The 20,099-nt window shown below is 54.3% G+C and overlaps 5 protein-coding genes across 5 annotated transcripts; 2 read left to right on the top strand and 3 right to left on the bottom strand.

The window, feature by feature from the left end:
* Positions 1-4,026: 4,026 nt before the first annotated feature.
* On the top strand, positions 4,027-6,363 carry J7T55_008992 (glycoside hydrolase family 55 protein; the record flags this gene model as incomplete). The annotated part of the gene is made up of 1 exon (XM_053141910.1): positions 4,027-6,363. The coding sequence occupies one exon, from the start codon at positions 4,027-4,029 to the stop codon at positions 6,361-6,363; it is 2,337 nt and encodes a 778-aa protein (XP_052994833.1).
* A 973-nt stretch (positions 6,364-7,336) lies between these two features.
* Positions 7,337-9,836, top strand: J7T55_008991 (uncharacterized protein; the record flags this gene model as incomplete). The annotated part of the gene is made up of 4 exons (XM_053141909.1): positions 7,337-8,278; positions 8,333-8,360; positions 8,791-8,909; positions 8,994-9,836. The coding sequence occupies 4 exons, from the start codon at positions 7,337-7,339 to the stop codon at positions 9,834-9,836; spliced, it is 1,932 nt and encodes a 643-aa protein (XP_052994832.1).
* A 219-nt stretch (positions 9,837-10,055) lies between these two features.
* On the bottom strand, positions 10,056-11,187 carry J7T55_008990 (uncharacterized protein; the record flags this gene model as incomplete). Its single annotated transcript, XM_053141908.1, has 2 exons — positions 10,056-10,805; positions 10,945-11,187. The coding sequence occupies 2 exons, from the start codon at positions 11,185-11,187 to the stop codon at positions 10,056-10,058; spliced, it is 993 nt and encodes a 330-aa protein (XP_052994831.1).
* A 1,928-nt stretch (positions 11,188-13,115) lies between these two features.
* Positions 13,116-15,251, bottom strand: J7T55_008989 (uncharacterized protein; the record flags this gene model as incomplete). Its single annotated transcript, XM_053141906.1, has 5 exons — positions 13,116-13,700; positions 13,880-14,559; positions 14,627-14,743; positions 14,819-14,861; positions 15,039-15,251. 5 exons carry the CDS (start codon positions 15,249-15,251, stop codon positions 13,116-13,118), a joined length of 1,638 nt encoding a protein of 545 aa, XP_052994830.1.
* A 1,974-nt stretch (positions 15,252-17,225) lies between these two features.
* J7T55_008988 (decarboxylase dec1) lies at positions 17,226-17,966 on the bottom strand (the record flags this gene model as incomplete). The annotated part of the gene is made up of 1 exon (XM_053141905.1): positions 17,226-17,966. The coding sequence occupies one exon, from the start codon at positions 17,964-17,966 to the stop codon at positions 17,226-17,228; it is 741 nt and encodes a 246-aa protein (XP_052994829.1).
* Positions 17,967-20,099: the final 2,133 nt, after the last annotated feature.

Genomic DNA, 20,099 nt, shown 5'->3' with positions numbered 1-20,099 from the left:
TGTCACGTCGAAGGAACACCACTCGGGCCACCACATCGAACAACTCAAATGGGCTGGCGCCAAGACGCACTGGTTGATGGACATTGTCTGTACCCACCCACGAGCATCTTAATATACCACATATGCGGGCGACCGAGTTCCCCGCAATGTTGACTGCCGTATGCGACTCCTGTGTGCTGGCAGTGGCAAAGGAGCGTGAGTCGAGGCATCAAGGAAGCCGAGCCAGGTGGTAATAGCATAAATTTGAGAAGATTGTGCGGAGAAAAAGATCTATGCTTTGGGACGTGCCAGGGAGGTGCCTGCGACGCCATGCCAGTCGCAGGCAAAGATCTGCCAAGATCTGGAGTCTCCCGTTGCATTGAGGGACGGGCAAATGCCGATCTGGACCTCGGAATTGATCCTTGTGGCGATTGCGCGCGGCAGATGCAGCGCGCTTGTCCAAGAGAAACAGGGCGAGCGATCACTTTAGGGCTTGCAGGCTCGTTGATCCAAATCACGATTGCGTACTTGTCAAAGATCAACAGACGCCGTGATGAGCCACAGGGGGAGCACGCGAGAGCGTTCAACCGAGCGTCGGTCGAGTCAGAGCGCGGTGTTCAGGTGATGGAACGATGGGCTGCCTGCAGTCAATCCCTGACAATTGGCAAGGCTGACCGGCGGGCGTCGCATCAAGGGACAAACAGCCAAACAATGATACAGTATTATATGTTTGCTTGCGTTTCGAAACATGACTTGCCCTCCCGGTCGGGCAGAGGGCAGAGGGCAGCGTGGCGCGTGGGCAGTTCTGCAAGTTCGGATGTGCAAGTGTGCGTGGTCAGGCGGGTCCTCATGCACTGACGGCAGGTTACGATAGGCTAGGTGTGGGGTTGTTTCAAAACACTCCCTTGTTCCCCGGAGTGAAAGAGTGACAGCGTTTCGAGGGCAGTGGTCGAGCGTTCATCCGAGGATGCTGTCGAATGGATTGAGAGAATTTAGCCTTTGAGGGAGAAACACCTGCAGCGCGATCCAGTCAAAGCTCTCGAAACAAGCCCAACTCGAAACGGGTTCGTCCCTTTCACGGCAAGACGGCTTAATTGCCCGGCAACCTTACTCGTCCGCGGAGAGAAGATGAGAGAGTGACAGCGAAAGAAAAAAAAAAGATTGAGGCATAATAGACGAACGGAGGCTAACGAGTCGGGCCTCATGGATCAATTGACATTGTCGCCTCTTGAGTCCTGCTGACCTGGTCTGGCCTGGCCTGGTCTGCGTCGACGGCGGGAAGGTTTGCTTGGTTGCAAACCCTGGGCGCAGATCTCGAGTCAAATTGCTGTCCTCCCGCGGTTGCAGTAGGCGACAGTCACAACCAGCAAAAAGGCGGCTGTGGCTGTGGACCTTTTAGACCAACGTAGCGGGAGGCAAGGTGACGAGGTGAATAGGGGCATGACTATGTGTGTGTGTGTGTGCACGTAGAAAGAATGAATGCATTGACAGATTGACAGGCTCAATCTCCCCAAAGAGCTGCGAGGCCAAATCCAGCCAGACAACGGGCTGCAAGGCACGGCAGCTAAAACTGTCAAACGGCGCTAAGGAGACAGGGGGGACGGGCGGCCCCTGGTCGCGGGATGTTTCTGAAACGGAAGACTTGACCACACCAGCTCCATTTTGGGAAAGCAAGCGCCAGGACGGCGATTTATTGACGGACTGACCTTCCTGACCGACTGACTGTGAAGAGACGGTCAAGTGCAGGCCCTCAGGGCATGGTGTTACGGCCCAACTAGTGCCCAGCCCAGTGAAAGTGTTAATCAGATCGAGGCGGTAGGAAGAACAACCAAACACCTATCCTATTGCATGCTATGATCAAGGTGTCCCCATATGTACCCAGGTAGTCTAGATCCAGGGGCAGTGGTCGTGGCGAATCAGGGGACGCGGGCAGGGTTGCTCTTTTCGGAAGGGAGGCGGCGGCTGCATGAGAAGAGGTGCAGAACCACGCAACGACAGGCCAGGAACTCGCCCTCGGTGGGCCGACGGCACACTCAATCAACCTCCCTGCATCGTCCCATCTTTAACCTCACTTTACTTTCGACGTTCCTTGCCCACCCATCCCCGAGCCGGAAACCTTGTGAGGGCTTGGCTTTGGCTCACCGAACAAGGTTGCCAGAGTTTGGATCTGCGCTGCTGGCTGACTGACCCGAGGGTCGCACTGGTGGTAAGAGGCAAAATCAACCACGTTGGCCCGCCGATCTCACCCTGTGAAGGCTTGGTTCCATGTCAAGCTTCGTCTGACACGCAGTAGGGGCAGCTTATCCTCGCTGGGAATCTGCTTGCGAGACGGGGACAATGTGCTTGTGTGCCTGTGTGCTGGTGAGCGCATGTTTGTGCATATCTGCGTGACTGAACATGCGTTGGGATGGCAGGTGGCAGGTCCGAGGTGAGTTTTCGGTACATCATAGCCTCGATATCTCGTGCCACGTAATAAAAGTATAGTATCTCGTGGCTAGTCAGTACCATGATGTCCCCATGTAGTATGTGTTGCCGTAGTATCTGATTTCTACAGTCCCGCCCGGGCCTGGGTTGCTCGCGGATTGCCGCCCGCGGGTGTCTCCCAGAATATCCATTCTGCTCCAGAATCGCTCCGATTAGGCACGGAGTATGCCTGGATCTTGACTGCAAACCAGAAAGTCCGGCGGAACGGTGTGTATCTCCACAGTTTCTGACAGGCATCAAAGGCGGTCCAGATCAGAGTCCAGGGCCAGGTCGGATTGCTTTCGCTACCATCAGACGAAGCGCACCGGGAGACCAAACAGGAAAAACAATAGAACAAATATAGGACAGGGTTCTAGGGTATTTTGAATAGCGACTGGATGCTCGAGTGGGGCATACCATAGCACCGAGGGGGTGAACAGGTGGAAACACGAAAAGCTGGGATGGGTTGACTGGTTCAGGGGAGCTCGAGCTCTGGCGCCGCAACAGTCAGGGTGGGCGCTTTTCCTGGATGGGCCCTCCCTCCCATCACCACAACCCTGCAACCCCTTCAACACCATGCCCGCCACCTTCGATCTCCCGCCTCTCCCACCTTGCTTTTAATACGACACGTCCCTACCACTACCCTTCGGTTCGTTCCTTTCTGTCACTTCTATCACATCTTCTTCATTCATTCTTGACAACAACACGCTCCTGTGGAGTCATTCTTTCATTCAACCCGCAACTACCTTTCCTCCTTCTTCGATCCGCCACCCTGCAGAGCAGCGAGCCGTATCGCAGCCTTCAGTCCCAATCTCCACATGTGAGTAGCCATTTTCTGTCAGTTACAGTCACTCTGCAAATCACCAAGACTTCCCACTCGCGTCTCTGGAGACTTGTCCGTTTTCCCCCACGCATCAATACGCAGGTACAGTGGCCTCCACACCACCACCACCTCTCCTGGTTAGGAAACCACAAGCACAAGCCACCGGCTTGCCCCAGAGGTCTGCGTTATTCGGCCCATACTCAACGGGGGAGTGCTGTCCACTGCATTTTGACAACTGTTTGATCGGATGACTGGCACAATCGGGGACTGCTAAGTGGTTGCCGCCGACCTCGAGTGAGTTGTCACCAGACGGCCCCAAAAGGGAAGTTATTGTCAACAATGCCATCCATCAAGGCAGCTTTGTTTGGCAATAGTGGCACAAAGCAACGGCATGATCACAAGAAGGGCATTGTGAGTCGATAGACACCGTGTCTGTGAAGTCTATTGTGCCTGCTTACTATGTCTACATTTGCTCAACTCACATCATCCGTCGAGTCCTCACCACACAAAAATTCCCCCTTCCATTTAAATGCATTTTTTTCCTATACAGTTACTACTATGCCACCCACCCCTTTTTTGTCTTTCTTCTCTCTCTCTGTATACAGGGTCCTTCTGCAAGTCAGAAACACAATCCTTGCGCAAGTCGAATCACATAACAGTATCAACTTACTGACATTAGACGCCTCAGACCTCTCAACTTTACTTTCCTTCCAAATCATTTCTTCCAGAAAGACATCGACAAATAGCTGTGCTACGTCAAGATGATCTTCTCCAAGCTCCTCACGAGCGTCTTGCTGGCGCTCCCTGCCATCGCGGCTCCAGCACCTCAGGCATCCACTGCGGCTGCTTCAGGTAGCAGCAGCTACTGGGTCGCCGACATTGCCAGGAACGGAAGCCCAGCCTTCGGTGATGCGGGCTACAAGGTCTTCCGAAACGTCAAGGACTACGGTGCCACCGGTGATGGAGCGACCGATGACACTGCGGCCATCAACAAGGCCATCTCAGATGGCGGCCGATGTGGCCAAGGTTGTGGGTCATCCACGACCACCCCTGCCATCGTCTACTTCCCTCCCGGCACCTACATGGTTAGCGAGCCAATCGTGCAATACTACTACACTCAGCTTGTTGGTGATGCTGTTACGCTCCCCACCTTGAAGGCAATGGCATCTTTTGAGGGTATGGCTGTGATTGATGCCGATCCCTACAACTATGATGATGGCAGCAACTGGTACACCAACCAGAACAACTTTTTCCGCCAAATTCGAAACTTCAAGATCGATCTCACTGGGCTCGACCAGTCCAAGGGTGCTGGCATTCACTGGCAGGTGGCCCAGGCGACCTCGCTGCAGAATATCGAGTTCAACATGGTCCAGGGAGGCGACGCTGCTAACCAGCAGAAGGGAATCTTCATGGACAACGGCTCCGGCGGTTTCATGACTGATCTGTCCTTCATCGGTGGCGGTATCGGCATGTTCATCGGTAACCAGCAGTTCACCACGCGCAACCTGACCTTCAGCAAGTGCAACACGGCAATCTACATGAACTGGAACTGGGTCTGGACGCTCAAGGATGTTACGATTGACAGCTGCGGACTGGGTCTTGACCTGAGCACAGGTGGCCCCGGTGCGCAGACTGTTGGCTCCGCTCTGTTCCTCGACAGCACCATCACCAACACCCCAATTGGCGTCAACTCCTCGTACGCAACTACCCAGACCGGCACGAACGGAACTCTGATCATCGAGAACGTCGACATGACCAATGGTGTGGACATTGCCGTCAAGGACTCTAGCAGCGGCGCAACCATCCTAGCAGGCAAACAGAAGGTGGCCAGCTTTGTGCAGGGAAACTCCGTCTCAGGAGCCGCTACTGCTGTCAAGGCTGTCCAGGCTACCCAGGATGCCGTCACCAAGCCTGATTCTCTGCTCAACTCAGCCGGTGCAGTCTTCACCCGCAGCAAGCCTCAGTATGAGAACGTCCCCGCGGCCAACTTTGTCTCAGTCAAGTCCTCAGGCGCCAAGGGTGACGGATCGACCGATGACACCGCTGCTATTCAGAAGGCCATGGATAGCTTGACTACCGACCAAATCCTGTACTTCGATCACGGCGCATACATTGTCACCGACACCATCAAGGTCCCTAAGGATATCAAGATCACCGGCGAGATCTGGCCCTTGATCATGGCCAAGGGCGACAACTTCGCAAACATGGAGAACCCTCGCGCCGTCTTCCAGGTCGGCCAACCCGGTGACACAGGTGCCGTTGAGATGAGCGACCTCATGTTCGAGACTGTTGGTGCTGCTCCTGGTGCCATCATGATTGAGTGGAATCTCAAGGCTTCTTCTCAAGGCGCGGCCGGCATGTGGGACGTTCACAACCGAATTGGTGGCTCTGCTGGCACCAACCTGCTGGTCGGACAATGCGCCAAGAACAACGGCACGACCCACGATGCCAATCCGGCCTGCGAAGGTGCATTCATGATGATGCACATCACCAGCTCTGCCTCTGACGTCTACCTGGAGAACACATGGTTCTGGGTTGCCGACCACGACCTCGAGCCTACTGCCAACTCGGCCCAGATCGACATCTACAACGGCCGTGGTGTGCTGATCGAGTCCCAAGGCCCCGTCTGGTTGTACGGTACCTCATCTGAGCACTCCGTACTCTACAACTACCAGCTCGTGAACGCCTCGGCCGTCTACATGGCACTTATCCAGACCGAGACTGCCTATTTCCAGGGCAACCCTGCCGCACCGGCGCCCTTCACCGTCAACGCGACCTGGAGCGATCCCAGCTTCGAGGGCGCCACATCCAAGACTGCCGCTCGCACATGGGGCCTCCGTGTCGTGGACTCCAAGGATGTCTTCGTGTACGGTGCCGGTCTGTACTCGTTCTTCGACGACTACAACCAGGAGTGTCTGGTCGGTGAGAACTGCCAGGACAACATGGTGTCGCTCGAGAGCTCGACGGTGCACCTGTTTGGTCTGTCCACCAAGGCCTCCACCAACATGGTGACTGTCGACGGCGAGTCGAAGGCGCTCGACGCAGACAACCGCAGCACTTTCTGCGCTACGCTCAGCTACTTCACCAGCCAGGCTTAGATTTCCACAACTAGGTCGAAACCCCTTCTTGCCTCGCATTCGTGCGATGATGATCACTTCAATTCTTCATGATCGGCCCTACAGTGGCATTTTTGTTATGATTTCTCTTCTTTCTTCCCCATGAAGGCCCTCAGTGGGTGGCATGGATGGCGTTTCGGTACAGGGAACCTGGAGATACCATCTGGATTTGGTTGCATCAATTGATGCAGAATATCAACTTGAGAGACTGGTACATAAAAAGGCTATGGTGGCGGTGAAGCCTCCCGTTCTGATTGATTAGATCGAGTGCCCAATCTCGTCGTTTGACGGGAGGGCCAGTACATAGGATGATCAATGGATTACTCTCAAAGAATGATGAAGACCCCCAATGCTTTTGTTCTTGTATCCGAGTGAAATGAAATGTGTCATGATTGACATGCTCCTGGATTAGATGTAGGACGACATGATGCATGCGTCAGTGACAAAGCCGTCAAATTGTGCTGTGGCCCATATTGAATGCCATGCTGAGGCAGCCAAGCACGCTGCTAACATTAGCTCGCCGTGGCGGCTTTTGATAGTGTTAGTGCAGCTTCGAAAGGCCGAGGCCCCACCAGGTTCTAGAAGCCAGCAAACCTGCAAGCTCCGTCGCCGCGCCTAAGATTTAAGCAACGTCATAGTGCCTATGGCCTCGCAACAAAGGCGCCTGTCAGGTTCGTAGGCTTGGGCCAGTTTGTACATCCGCTTGCGCTTGCTCTCGCTCCCTTCAACCTCCCCCCAGCCGCAGAGCAAGTCCAGTGGCCAACTACGACGCGCAACGCTTGCTGCCTCCTATAAATTCAAGCGACGAAGCCGGAGTTACGCATCACGACCTCGAGCCACGGCTTGGGCCTCTGCCGATCTCTTCTCCGTCCGCCCTCTGCATTTCAGGCCCATTCCCTCCGTGCCCCTTGCGATGGAAGACTCACAAGAGCGCAATATTCGAAGCCGCACAAGCATGGCCTCCTCTTCAACCTCGAACCGACCCAACGGGTCCGTCTCTAGCGACCGGCCTACATCGCCCTCGTCCCACGCCGGCAGCTCCTCGTCGACCAAGGCACGCAACCCGCCCTTCCTGCCCACGCCACTCGAAGCCGCCGCCCTGCTGCTGTACCCAATACTCCTGACCTTCGGGACGCTCTTCTCGCTGCTCTCGCCACAGGTGCGCAACGCGCCCTACTTCCCGGCCCTGCAGGCGCACAGCCAGGACCCGAGCCTGTCGCCGTCGTACTTTGCGCGCAAGTCCAACGTCTTCAACGTCTTCTTCGTCAAGCGCGGCTGGGGCTGGATCTCGCTGGCCTTCTTCGTCTTCCTCTTCACGCACCCGGCCGTCCGGAGCGCCCAGCAAAAGACCCGCGGCCTGATACGCTGGGGCCTAGTGACGACGTGGTGGGTGCTCGTCACGCAGTGGTGCTTCGGCCCGGCGCTGATCGACCGGTCCTTCCTGTTCACGGGCGGCAAGTGCGAGCTCGCTGAGGCGAAGCTTGAGGTCGGCGCCGACGTCACCGGCAAGGATTTTTTCACGGCCGTGGCGTGCAAGACCGCCGGCGGGAAATGGAAAGGCGGCCACGACATCAGCGGCCACGTGTTCCTGCTGGTCCTGGGGAGCTACTTCTTGCTGCAGGAGGTCGGCTGGGTCTATCTGAACCACTGGCAGCGGCGCGGCGCGGGCGGTGCCATCGAGCTGAGGGACGAGAGGAGCGTCATCATGCACGATGGGGCCATTAAGAGCGCTGCCGTCGAGGGCGAACGCGACCACTCGGAGAGGGGAGATACGGCTCGTCCACGGAGCGCTTGGGAGGCGCTCGCACTAGGAGGGAGACTTGCCGGTGGTGTATTCTTGCTGAGCTTGTGGATGATCCTCATGACGGCCATCTTCTTCCACACATGGATTGAGAAGGTACGTTGTTTCCATGTCCCCCTCTGAACCGACCATGCTAACCATGTTCTACAGCTTACCGGTCTTCTGGTCGCCTCTGCGGGTTTGTACGCCATCTACATCCTACCAAGATTCGTGCCGCCCCTGCGAGCAGTAGTTGGTCTGCCTGGCATATAGACAGGCTGTGGAATGTTGTTTAGTTCTATGGATAGAAAATAGTTGAAAAAAAGAATACGCATACTGGACATATCCAGGTGCCCATAATGCCAGATCATACTGTTTAATCCGCGCGGCTGGCTTCCGTCGAGTCTTTCCTTTCGATCATCCGAGCTCATTCCCGTGCGACTCATACTTGGTCATGCTGCATGCCTCTGGTGATTACGTCATACGTCAGGATCCACTGAACTTCACTTCACTTTCATGCTCCGTCTCGCGCTCAACTCGCACTCTCTGGCCGCGAGCAGATTGGGCTGCTTCCAGTACAACCTCATCACAGGGCTGTGGACGGATGCTGCGTGCTAGGATGTCAGCAGTCAAGGTTCCCGCCAATCTCCCAGAGCTGGTGAGGGCCAAATTCAACACTGCTAAGGCCAATGGCGACGTCAACTTCTATCCAACACAGGTCGCTGTGCTGAAGCCAGGATCAGTCCCAGTATGTCTCAGACATCCTCTCCATGGCGCTCTCACTTCAATTGATCCTTAAGAAGACTATCTGGCCTACTGACTCCTCACTCAGTTCCAACTCCGCTTCTCCCCGTCGCTGGCCAACAAGCCAAAAGGCCCTCCGCCAGCCAGCAACGGCCCAGACAAGAAGACGAAGCCCTTCAACCCCTTTGAGGACCCCCCGCCCACGGCCCTCGTCTCAGAACTCCCGCCGGGCCATCGCCTAGTGCTCAACAAGTTCGCCGTCGTGCCGGAGCACTTCCTCCTCATCACCCGCTCCTTCAAGCAGCAGACCCACCTTCTGGAAGCGGACGACCTGTCCGCCGCCCATGCCTGCGTGCGCGCCTACCACGAGGATGCCAGCGGCGGCCAGGAACTCTTTGTTTTCTTCAACTCTGGCGAGCACAGTGGCGCCAGCCAGCCGCACAGGCACCTGCAGCTCCTCCCCGTGGACAAGATGCGGGAGGGCCTGGATGATGGGTCGGGCTGGACGGTGCTGACTGACCGGCTCGTCGAGGGAGGAGATGTCAAATTGCCGTTCGCCACATTCTCTGAGACGATAGCTGATGACGTGGGCCCCGAGGCTCTGCGGGCAGCTTATATCCGGCTGTATCGCAAGGCGTGTGCCGCGGTGGGTTGGGACGAGAATGATTTGGGAGAGCTTGCGAGCGATGACGTGCCTGCAAAGATCAGCTATAATCTAGGCATGACGCGAAATTCTTTGGTGGTGTGCCCTCGCTTAGCAGAAGGGGATGCCGTCCGAACCAGCGACGGCCAAAAGGTCGGACAGTTGGCACTTAACGGGACGGTTTTGGCTGGTACCGCCTTAGTTAAGAGTGAAAAGGAGTGGGATGCTTTGAGAGACAACCCAGGCCAGTTGTGGGATGTGCTGGCGAAGATTGGGTGCAACACATGATGCATCTTAAAAGAAATGAAGACGATTCTTCTCAATGATGACGGCTCCTGAATTATAGCGTTCCTGCCTCAGAGTACCGGTCGAGTTTCTGAGCTTCTGAGTGTCTGTATATAATGATGCTATAATACCACCCCTTTTTTTTACGCCTTCCAGCGCGTTTCCTCCTGCCAAAAAAGACCAACGGACCACCTACTTGCGAGGGCGAGCGAGGCGAGGTTTTTAGTCGGACTCGTCAGAATCCTCGTCAGACTCCTCGTCAGACTCCTCATCCTCCTCAACCTGCTCCTCCTCCTGCTGCTGCTGCTCCTCCTCCTCCTCGTCGCTAGAGGTGGAGTTGTCCTCGCCCAGAACCTCAGCCCTCTCCTCCTTGGACAGAGGGGAGTAGTGGCCCCACTTCATGGCGGGGTTGTCGCCACTGTCGCTGTGGCTGTCGGAGGCGTCGTCGTCGTCCTCCTCCTCCTCATCCTCGTCAGAAGTGAGGGTCTCGCCGCCCAGCACCTCTCTCTGCTCCTCCTTGGAGAGAGGGGAGTACTCGCCCCACTTCAAGGCAGGGTTGCTGCTGCTGCCGCTGATGCCGTCAAAGCCGGCTTTGGCGCCCGACGACTTGTTGCTGCCGCCGGCTGCGGCCTTGCCCTTGTCTCCCCGAGTGGGCGTGGTTGGGGCCGGGTTCATCGGGACGGGGAAGGACCGGGCCAGGCTTCCCGTGGCGTGGATGCTGCCAGTGCGGGCAGCACCACCGCGAGCGCGCGAGGCTGACGGCGCGGCTGAAGAACCAGACGCGGCTGAGACACCTGCAGGCTGGTTGCGGATTGCCAGCCATCGCTTCTTAAGGGTGGTCACGCCTGCGGACGTGGTCCCACCATTCTTCTTCATGTGCTCCTTTACGGCCTTCCAGATACCGTTAATGCTCTTCTCCTGATCAAGAGGACCAGTCGCGAAGAGCTGAACTGCTGCACGCAGCAGTTGATCCTATACCATCGAAAGTCGCGTTAGATTTCTTGAGCGTGGGTTTGAGAGAGGTGCGAAGTTGCATTGTAAGAGGTTGTCTGTTTCTATGGTGGGAATAGTAGGGTGGGAATAAAGTGAACAGTAGCGTGGGAAAACTTACGTCCTGGGCCGTGAAGGTCGGCACGCGGGGAGGTCGATCATTGATGAGCACGTAGTGCCAGGTGCGCAAGCCCTCCTCCGTTTGCGTGAAGCCAAATCGCTGAATGATCTCCCTGTAGGTCATTCCCTGAGCCCGAGCCCAGATCAGCAGCTCGCCCTGCTCCTGACGGTTCAGTCCCTGGGCGCTCCGGATGATGCCGCTGGCAGCGAGCTGAGCGATCGTACGGGCTTGCTTGGGAGGCATCTTGAGTGACTTCGTATGGCTTTCAGAGTTGGGTTTCTTGTCTAGGAAGTCTGGCGTTTGTTGATATTGTTAGTTGTTGAGCTAGGTGTGGGAGTGTGTCTGGAATTGAGGTGTGAATAGGTGGGAGGCTTAGTAGAGTGGGACGAGGGGATCTTCAGACACAAACGACATTCTTTGAAGTGCTTGTTGATATCTGTATCGATACGTAGGGCGGTATGTGAAGAGGGGAGTTGAAAGAATGGATACGATATGTACAAGGGAAAGGGAAGAGGCAAGAATCCAAGAGGAAGAGGAGCCAGTGCAACATACCTGTAGACTGTTGAGCTTCTGGTGATGTGGTCTTGCTGCCCGTGACGCTTCTCAGTCTTGTCGGAGATTGAGGTTGTTGGGTGGTTGAGTAAGAATCTGGAAGGAGGCTGGTTTGGGAGATTTGCCAGGTTTTTATATTTCCACAGCCTGTGCGGCCAGACACCTTCATCGTGGATTCACTGAATGAATAGCGGTCGTCCGAAGTTTCCTGGTGGACCAGTTACCGGCAATGGAATTGTCCAACCAATACATACGGCTGGAGAACGAGCACCTCAATAATGCTTGTGCTTGACCGTGATTGCGTCCCATATTTACTGATGCACCACAGACCAGCAGCAAAGTCTTCCAATCATGTTCTACAGCTTACAATTGAGACATCCAATCAGTACTCATTACTGGTGACTGTACATCCCATAGTCTCTAGTGCACCCTTGGTAACCAATGGATTGTCCAATCTAAAATTATCCGATGGAATGTAGTCAAACATGTAATCGATGCTGCTGGTATCTGCTCGTCAGTCTGTTTGGCTTCACTGAATGCACGTGGGGAATGATCAATTTGTGTTTGTCCACTAAGAGACAATAGATCTCTGGTCAAGGATAATCAATGGAAGTTCTGTCCCTTTCAGAGCCCAATGTGGGGAGGTAACAGGACTTGTTTTGCAATTTAGCATGGATCCTAGGTCAAGTATCACGTGTATCGTATAGGGTATAGAGCACTCGACGAGCATTTACAGGCTAACGTTAGTGAGCGAAACGGCTGGGAATACTCAGTATCACGGCAAATACGAAGACAGAGAGCCACCCACTTGAACGCCGCTCTCTTGAGATTCAGGATATCAGAGGCTATTATGGGTTGTTAGTTCGTGATACTACCCATATGAGGCTCCTCGACAGCCTGAAGCACATTTGACTTGGTCATTTCCTCCATGGATCAATTGAGGAACTCGTTTGTTGCGAGGGACGCTGGCGCGACTCAAGTGCTGCTGAGCAACAGCTTGTAACGCGTTCGTATTCGTGCCCTCCTAGAAGCCTCCTCGCGTTACTGGACATGTGGACCCTGAACATGTAATATTGTTCATTCCCTACGTTTTGTTTAAATCCCAATGGCCTAGATCAAATCATAGTTGTGTGATGTTCATTTGTGGCATCCGGCCAAGATCCGCATCAAACTTGGGGCCCACGAGGACCAGGCCAAGAGAGATGTGCGGCACAACTCAGAGCTGACACCACCCAGCAGATCAGATGCTTAACGATTGTCTTGGTCGTAGTCATCGTGGCTAGAAGAAGCAACCAGAATTTCGCTCACTTACGCTCTGAATCGATCCGACTTGGACCCAATTGCTCAGATGGGCCTCTCTGTGTGGCCTCCATCACCACCAAGCAAGACTCAAATTTTTATAGCCTAATATTACAATTGAATATCTACCTAGAATTAGATATTAGACGGCCCAAGAGGGCTCTAATCGCTACAAAATACCTGTAAATTAGAAGCAACGCTGGTGTAAAAGGCATTGGCCAGGTAAGCGAACGCAGTAAAGGTGAGAGCATGGACAAATCAGTCCAACCAGCCAAGAGAGCTGCAAAAGCTCACACTGCAAGACTCCTTTCGCCGCTGTCTTAGGAGGCGTGGTCGCCCTCATCCTCGTCCTCCTCGAAATCAGCACCCTCCTCATCTTCAACCTCGTACTGCTCGTACTCGGCGTGATCCCACTCGAACTCCATCAGCTCTGGGCCCGCTCTGCCGTCGCGTGCGCTGGCATCTCCAGAACGCTCTTCCTCAAGATCGTCCTCAAAATCGGCCTCCTCCAGACCAGGGACGTCATACTGCTCGTATTCCTCGTGATTCCACTGGAGCTCGTTGAGCTCTTGGCTCTCGCCACCTCTGCCTGGGCTGGTCTCTCCAGTAGGTTCGTCCTCGTTACTCTCTTCGAAATCAGCCTCCTCTTGTCCTGGGACATGATAATTCTCGTACGACTTGTGGTCCCACTTCGCTTTGGTCGGTTCCAAATCGCCCCGGATTTTAGGCGTCTGTTCGATGAGAAACCAGTACCTCTTCTTGAGGGTCACGGGTCCGGCTGTGGTCGTGCCTCCGTGACTCTGGATATACTCTTGCGCACTGTTCCACAACCGCCGGATGTAGTCATCGACGTTGTCGAGGTGTCGTCCCGCGAGAACCTCAATGGCCTCTAAGAGAAGTTCATCCTGCCATTTCGTTAGTCTACAACCTCTGAGTCGCAGAGGGTGATTTCCGAAATCTGTGGTATTTGAAGCGAATGCGGGAAGCAGGGTGTGTATTTTGAGTACAAGGTCAGACGCGAACGGGGCTTATAGCGATATTCGCCATCGGGTACAGTGGAGCATATTGGAGAAAGGCAACTTACGTCTCGCTCTGTAAACTCTGGAACTCGCGGCGGTCGGTCCATCCGTCTAGTGCGAAATCGCACACGAAGAGTGCTCTCCTGCAACGGGAACTTGAACTTTCGACGTATTGCATCCCATGTCATTCCCTTTCCGCGTGCCCAGTCAACAAGCTCGTCCTCTTCCTCCCTTGTGAGGCCTTCGACGTTCTCGATCAAGCCATTGTCCAAGCGCTGTGCGATGGTCATCGGAGCAGGATTGGTAGGCGCCGCAGCGCCGCTGGCGCGCTGCTGGATGTTGTCTGCGGCATTCGCAACTGCATTGCTCGGGTCTGGATCCCGCAAGCGCAATATGGGCTGAGGGCCGCCTTGGATCTGAACCGCTCCAGCTCCTGGAAAGTTCGAAGCAGAGCCGGTCGGCGCCGCAGCGGGGTTGGTGTTGCTGACAGATTGCTGGATGTTCTCTGCAGCGTTGGCATTCGCATTGATCGGGTACAGGTTACGCAATCCGCGCAGATGCTGGGGTGCTGCAGACTCATCTAAGTAGTTCATGTGCTCCACGTCTGGCTGAGGAAACATTGGTTGTGCAGCGGGATATCCGAGAGCCTGGTATGGATTCAGATTGTTATCCCACTGATGGGGCTGGCGGAAGTGTCCGAGAAATCGGCCGTGTCGCACGGCGTCCGGGGAAGGCATCACTGGGACTGTAGCTCTGTTAGTATGACTGTTCTTGAAGTTATGGAAAGTGTATGGGCCTTGTCATCTACATACTGCCATGGCTATGAGGCTGATTGGGGTAGTTCTGGGGCCGATTGCTGTAGTCCGAAGGCTGGCTACCGCGGTGCGCCGCGGGTGGAACTCCCGGGAAGGCTGGTAGATCGGTATTGTCTGCGATATTGTCAGTCTCTCGTGACTATTGGCTCACAGATCAGCCCTTCCCGGGGTGAACAAATTCACGCTTACCCTCAAGCACAGCGCCGTGGGATCGTGGCTGCAAAGCTCGGCCCTGTGCAGTGTAGGAGTTAGTTCAAATTTAAGAAGATGTATACAGAGAGTTTGGCAATTATAACATGAGGCCTCGAAGTCTGAGTAGAAGGCTGTGGCGACACTGCAATGCATATGTGGTCTGAAAGGCCAGCTGAGGACAAAGCCTTGGCTAGGAGGAATGGGGAAATCATCTTACCTGGTTACCAGTGTTCTGGTTCTGATCGACTTGATACGCACGAAGAGGGTCATAGATGCCTTCCAGGAGGAGGTCTTCCTCGTCCTGGAGAGATCGCTGGATGGCAAGCTGTATTTGTTCATCGTCAAACTCTCCGGATGGTTGACGTCGACGCCGGAAGTGATCCTGACGATCTGGACGATCATCCTGTCCCCGGTTTCCACGGTCATCCATGACTGCTGTTTGCAAATCTTCTAGGAGGAGTGCTGTCTCTAGGTTGCGTCAGAGCCTGAGAAGGGGATGTTACACCTGCAATGTTGACACTTGGGTAACTCACAGGACGGCCTTAGGTAGTATTGCTCTTGTGCAAAAATGCAGAGTAGAAGAGTGAAGTGGGAGAATACAAGCAGTTGGAAGAAACGGCGTAATTTTGCTTCGAAGGCAGTTGTGCGAGGCGTAAGAGAAAAACGTGAGAGTAGACACGTGCCCCGAGGATCAGATGAAGGTCAATCTGCCCAGTGTTGTTTGTGTATATTCTTGTTCCGAGGCCCTTAGCTCAGAAGCAGCAGGCAATGGCTACACTGACAGTCCTTGCTGGGATGGGCTATGTAGAAAGAGGTACCAGCCTGCAAGGAGATCAATATCAAATGTTGATTTTAGTGGAGGGTGGAGGCTGCGTCAATGGCTTCACTGGTGCCTCTGGCGCTGGTATATGGTGGGCATTGAGAGCCAGGTTGTTTTGAGGCCTTCCCAATCCAAGCCCTACCAATTGCAGATTTGCCGTAAACAGTCTATGTTCTTGACCGGCTGGCATAACCAATTTTCTGTATTATCCAAGAGGCTGTCTTCAGGCGGATCTTATGCTTCGCTGCTTCGTTCCCTGGCCGGGCATTGACTCTCCTCTGTACAGCGGGCCATGTCCAAACGCATCCCTGATGGTGTATTCGGCAGGCAGTCTATATTAACTTTTGAATCGCTCAAGGTATCCTGCTAGAACCATGTTTGTCCCTACAAAGATAGCACCATCCACGATGGAAGCGCCCAAAGAGGCTCAACTTCCGCACAAACATCCCTATTCTTTTTAAGTCCCCATTGTGTGAACCCATTCAGAAAATATACCCACTTGAGAAAGTGCTAATGTTGGCTTTCAATTCAGTTCCATTATAAATCCGGCCCCACCTAGATGCCAGAGCAGTTTCGGTTGGCACTATGTGTCCAAAATAACATGTGCCGGACCTGAAGTCCTTCCAAGAATGCTTTTGGACGCACGAAGACAGTGAAAAGCATTTACAGGACTGATGGAGCATTGCTTCTTGCAAGAACTGGTCGCAATGTACTCTAACCTTTGGAATAGACTATGAAGAGATAGCTTCAGTGCTTCGTTCAGCCTCGGGGGGTTTCAGTACTGTTCCCGGATCGACAGTCATCAAAGGCAATTCCTCACTATACAAGAATCGGTATACCCGAGAATACGACAGCCTTGTCACTGTGGTGGCTAAACAGCAGCAAAACAGCATGCTAACAGACGTTCCGTGCCTCAAGCTTAGAGGGAAGAGCAAAGACGAAGGATTGTTAGCTGCACACGTCAAGGAGAACATCGTTCGGGTACAACCAGCTGTCTGGAACCAGCTTGAACAACGCTGCGGCTGACTCCGAGGACACCGATTCGACATTCCCAGCTTACAACAACTGGCGCCCAAGCTTCTCGAACACTCAAGTCCGGTACAAAATTTTCTTGCGAAAAGACGAGTGCGAGCTCTCGCTGCCGGAGGAGGAAGGTAGCAATCCCCGTGCCGCGGGTGTGGACGGGCGGCCATTATTTCCTGTCACCTCAAGCGGAAAGAAGATAAGCCTTCTAGGATACGAGGAGGAAGTTGAAGATCTAGAATATTGACAGAAACTAGGACGATACAATACCGCCTTCTTCTCCCATGTTACATATATATCTTCTTAGAGCACCGGCATGTCAAGCTTATTCCCGCGAACCTGTTCAACCCTGTCTTGTGAAATATATAACTACCAAGATCGATTCTAAGGACATCGAAACGTCATACACCACGTATAATGATATCCTAGTACGAGGAAATATGATCATACTCTCCAAAAACCACTTTCCCCTCCCTTCCCCTGCCAACCTTGATTCCGACCCGAAAGAAACTGTGGTCAAGGATTTATACTAAGCTGCTGCCTCGCACAGATATACCTATCTCACAGTGGAAGACTCCCTCGAACTTGGAGTGTGGCGGTAACATTCCTAGCCAGGGAGCTGCCTTCGTACCGCAGGATATCCAGTTCGCACCAAGGGTTATGCGCCGAGCGCCGAGGGAAGTCAATCCGGGCCTTGCCGGTCCAGACCTCGGTGAGATGCATATCCATGAATACGGGAACAAGCTCTAGGATCGGGGGCGCCATGCCCGGGTGTGACTGCTGGATGCTGCGGAGGTTAAGGGACCATTTATTCGGCCCTGGGGGGTTGTTGACGAGGGCCTCGGGAATGAACTCGCAGTCGACCACCGTCCGCCCGGCCGGTCTCTGCGCGTTGGCTGTGACGAGCCGACTGCCCGTCTCAGGCTCGATCTCAGCCTTGCCGAATACCTTGGGGAAGCCGTACTGTTCGCGGCCTGCGAAGATGGCGGACTCATTGTCGAGGATCAGGATGAGGTGGTAGTTGAACTTCTCCCCCTTGTACGACACTTCGACGTTGTGGACATACTCCTTGTATGATCCTACTAGGCTCATGCCGTACTCGATGAAGGACGATGTCATGAGCGGCTCGTCCTCGAGCTCCAGCATGTCTGGAACGAGGTGCCGGACCTGTGATGCGGCTACGCGGTAGGAGACGCTTAGGACTTTGTCAATGATGAATGTGTATGGGTCTTGATGTCTGGGGTAGGGCGGAGCGTAGATCGGTACGCCTTCCGCCGTGACTGATAGACTTCCGAGAGGCATGTTTGGGGCTTTGACAAGCAGCTGGTGATGCAAATTGCGACTCGTTCTTATAATGGTTTGATGTATCTAAGCACTGACTAGCCATGACCCAAAATGGCCTTGCGAGACTTTGATTCATTTTATACATTATACCAGATACTGATTTGCAAGCAGGAACGGCTTTTATCCTACGTCCGATGCAAATCCATAACCCACGGCAAGTAAACAAGGGCCGATCCGTTGAAGTGGGCAGCACTGAACTTTATATGTGTACGGATAGAGCGGAGTAGGGCTGCTCGGCCCGGTGGAGCGAGTACAAACCGCCCTGCTCCGATCATGTTCATCCGTGCTCCGACGAATATGCGGCCTTTTCATGAAGTAACATATGTAGGTACGTGGGAACTGTATCCTTTCTGTATTCTCTGAAAAATCTCCATCGTGTCCAAGTAGAGATTAGTCCCCTTGGCACTTCGAATCTCCTTGATCCCAGAGCATTCGACCGTGGCAAAGGTGCTTTCCTATCATTGGAAATACTGCTTGGTCAATTAGGTGGATAAATATTTCATTCGGTCCTAGACCGTCCTCTGCAATCTAAATGCTATTGAGTGGAAGTGGTGTGTGCACAGAGATCTGTAAGATCGAGAATTGGCACAGCACGAGGCAGCATCGTCACCCTCGACGCCTGGATGTGCTCGTCAAGGCATCTTACTTCCAGAGACCTCCGTTGCTCTGTGATTAGAATGGCTGGTGGGTATGTCATTCGTGAGCTCTCGAAGCCTTGTTTCAAGACGAACAATGCCCGTACACTCGAAGACCACCCGCAACAGGGCCGGCTGGTGCATAGAGCCAATCCTGTCTGTAGACGAGGATCTGTGAGCCGGCATCAACATAAACCTTGATCTCGTGTATATTCAGGAAGAACATTTGAGTGCCTAGAAATTGCTGATCAACTTGCAATATGGGCACCTGGTAACGAGGAACGGGCATGCACATGGGCGTAGATAGTGGATTTGGGGTGGTGTCCGAGTGGAGCCCAGGCTAGACGCTCCTCAATGTTTACATGTTGTGACTTCCATGCCGCAAGCACTAGCTCGACAGAGCCAATATCAGCACTCGGGTCGTCAGCTCGCAGGGTTACATGGGTGCTGCTACCAAACTGCCCGGCAGGGACCTACATTGTGCATGTAGGTAATCTACTGGCAACCGCGTCTTGGGCATATCAGTTTCATTAAGGTAGCAGCGCGTGCCATATCACAAAATCAAAGGTGGCGTCTTGGATCTTGGGCAAGCAGCAGCCATTGCGGCCCACGAACTATGTTTGTTATTGTCCTTGTCCCAGTATAGGGTAATGACTTGGTGGCGGGTTGCTGCATGCTGTGCATGGTGGAAAGATACATAGCCGCTAGGGCGGGCCGCTGTCTTGGCGGTGGTTTGGCCGCAAAACATGAGCAACAGCACTTTTTTCAGGGGAAATCTGAAGGCTTGGTGAAGTCTTTGGAAGCACGTTGTGCAGACCTCGGCATCAGCGGGAATAGCCTCAAGCAGATGCGTCTCGGGTTCGCCCGTGCACGTGCGTGTGCAATGGCCATCAACGCCGGCCTTTGGGCCCAGCGGATGCTAGCAAGCACAGCCAGATGCCTCGGGCGCGAGCAGAGATGAGGTCAGACCGTCTGGTTTCAACCACCTAAAGCCCACGGCTAGGCCCGAAAGTCTGCCCCCGACGATGGATGGGATGGCCCGGCGAACCAACAAGAATCGGGCGAGATGCACGAGTCGGGTCACACAGCAGCGTGCGTGCTTTGTCCGCCCGGGTCGTTGAGGCTGGGCTTTTGCCGCGGACCCGGTCGGGATCTTTGCATGACCTTGACCATTCACCACCACCGTCACCATCACCATCATCATCACCGCCAGTGTCGCCATCGCCGGTGTCTGTGCGATTCTCTTGGCTTGGCCAGCTGGCTTGCGACAAATGCAAGGCCCGGCTTCACCGTCGAAGATCCCCGAAGTGGATTGAGTCGCACTGCATGCGTGTTGGGCTGCACGTACAAGATCCCGATCCTGATCCTGGGGTCTGTTCACCACCTGGCCTGGCCACCCTGCCGGCTTGGGCATCCACCCCCATGGGACCCGACTGCCGGGCGTTCTGTTTTGGAA

The sequence above is a fragment of the Diaporthe amygdali genome (assembly GCF_026229845.1).
Source record: "Diaporthe amygdali strain CAA958 chromosome Unknown NODE_10_length_1141467_cov_65_626103, whole genome shotgun sequence".
Taxonomy (NCBI): Eukaryota; Fungi; Ascomycota; class Sordariomycetes; order Diaporthales; family Diaporthaceae; genus Diaporthe; species Diaporthe amygdali.
Note: the sequence above shows the minus strand (reverse complement) of the source record. Positions and strands in the feature narration are given on the sequence as shown.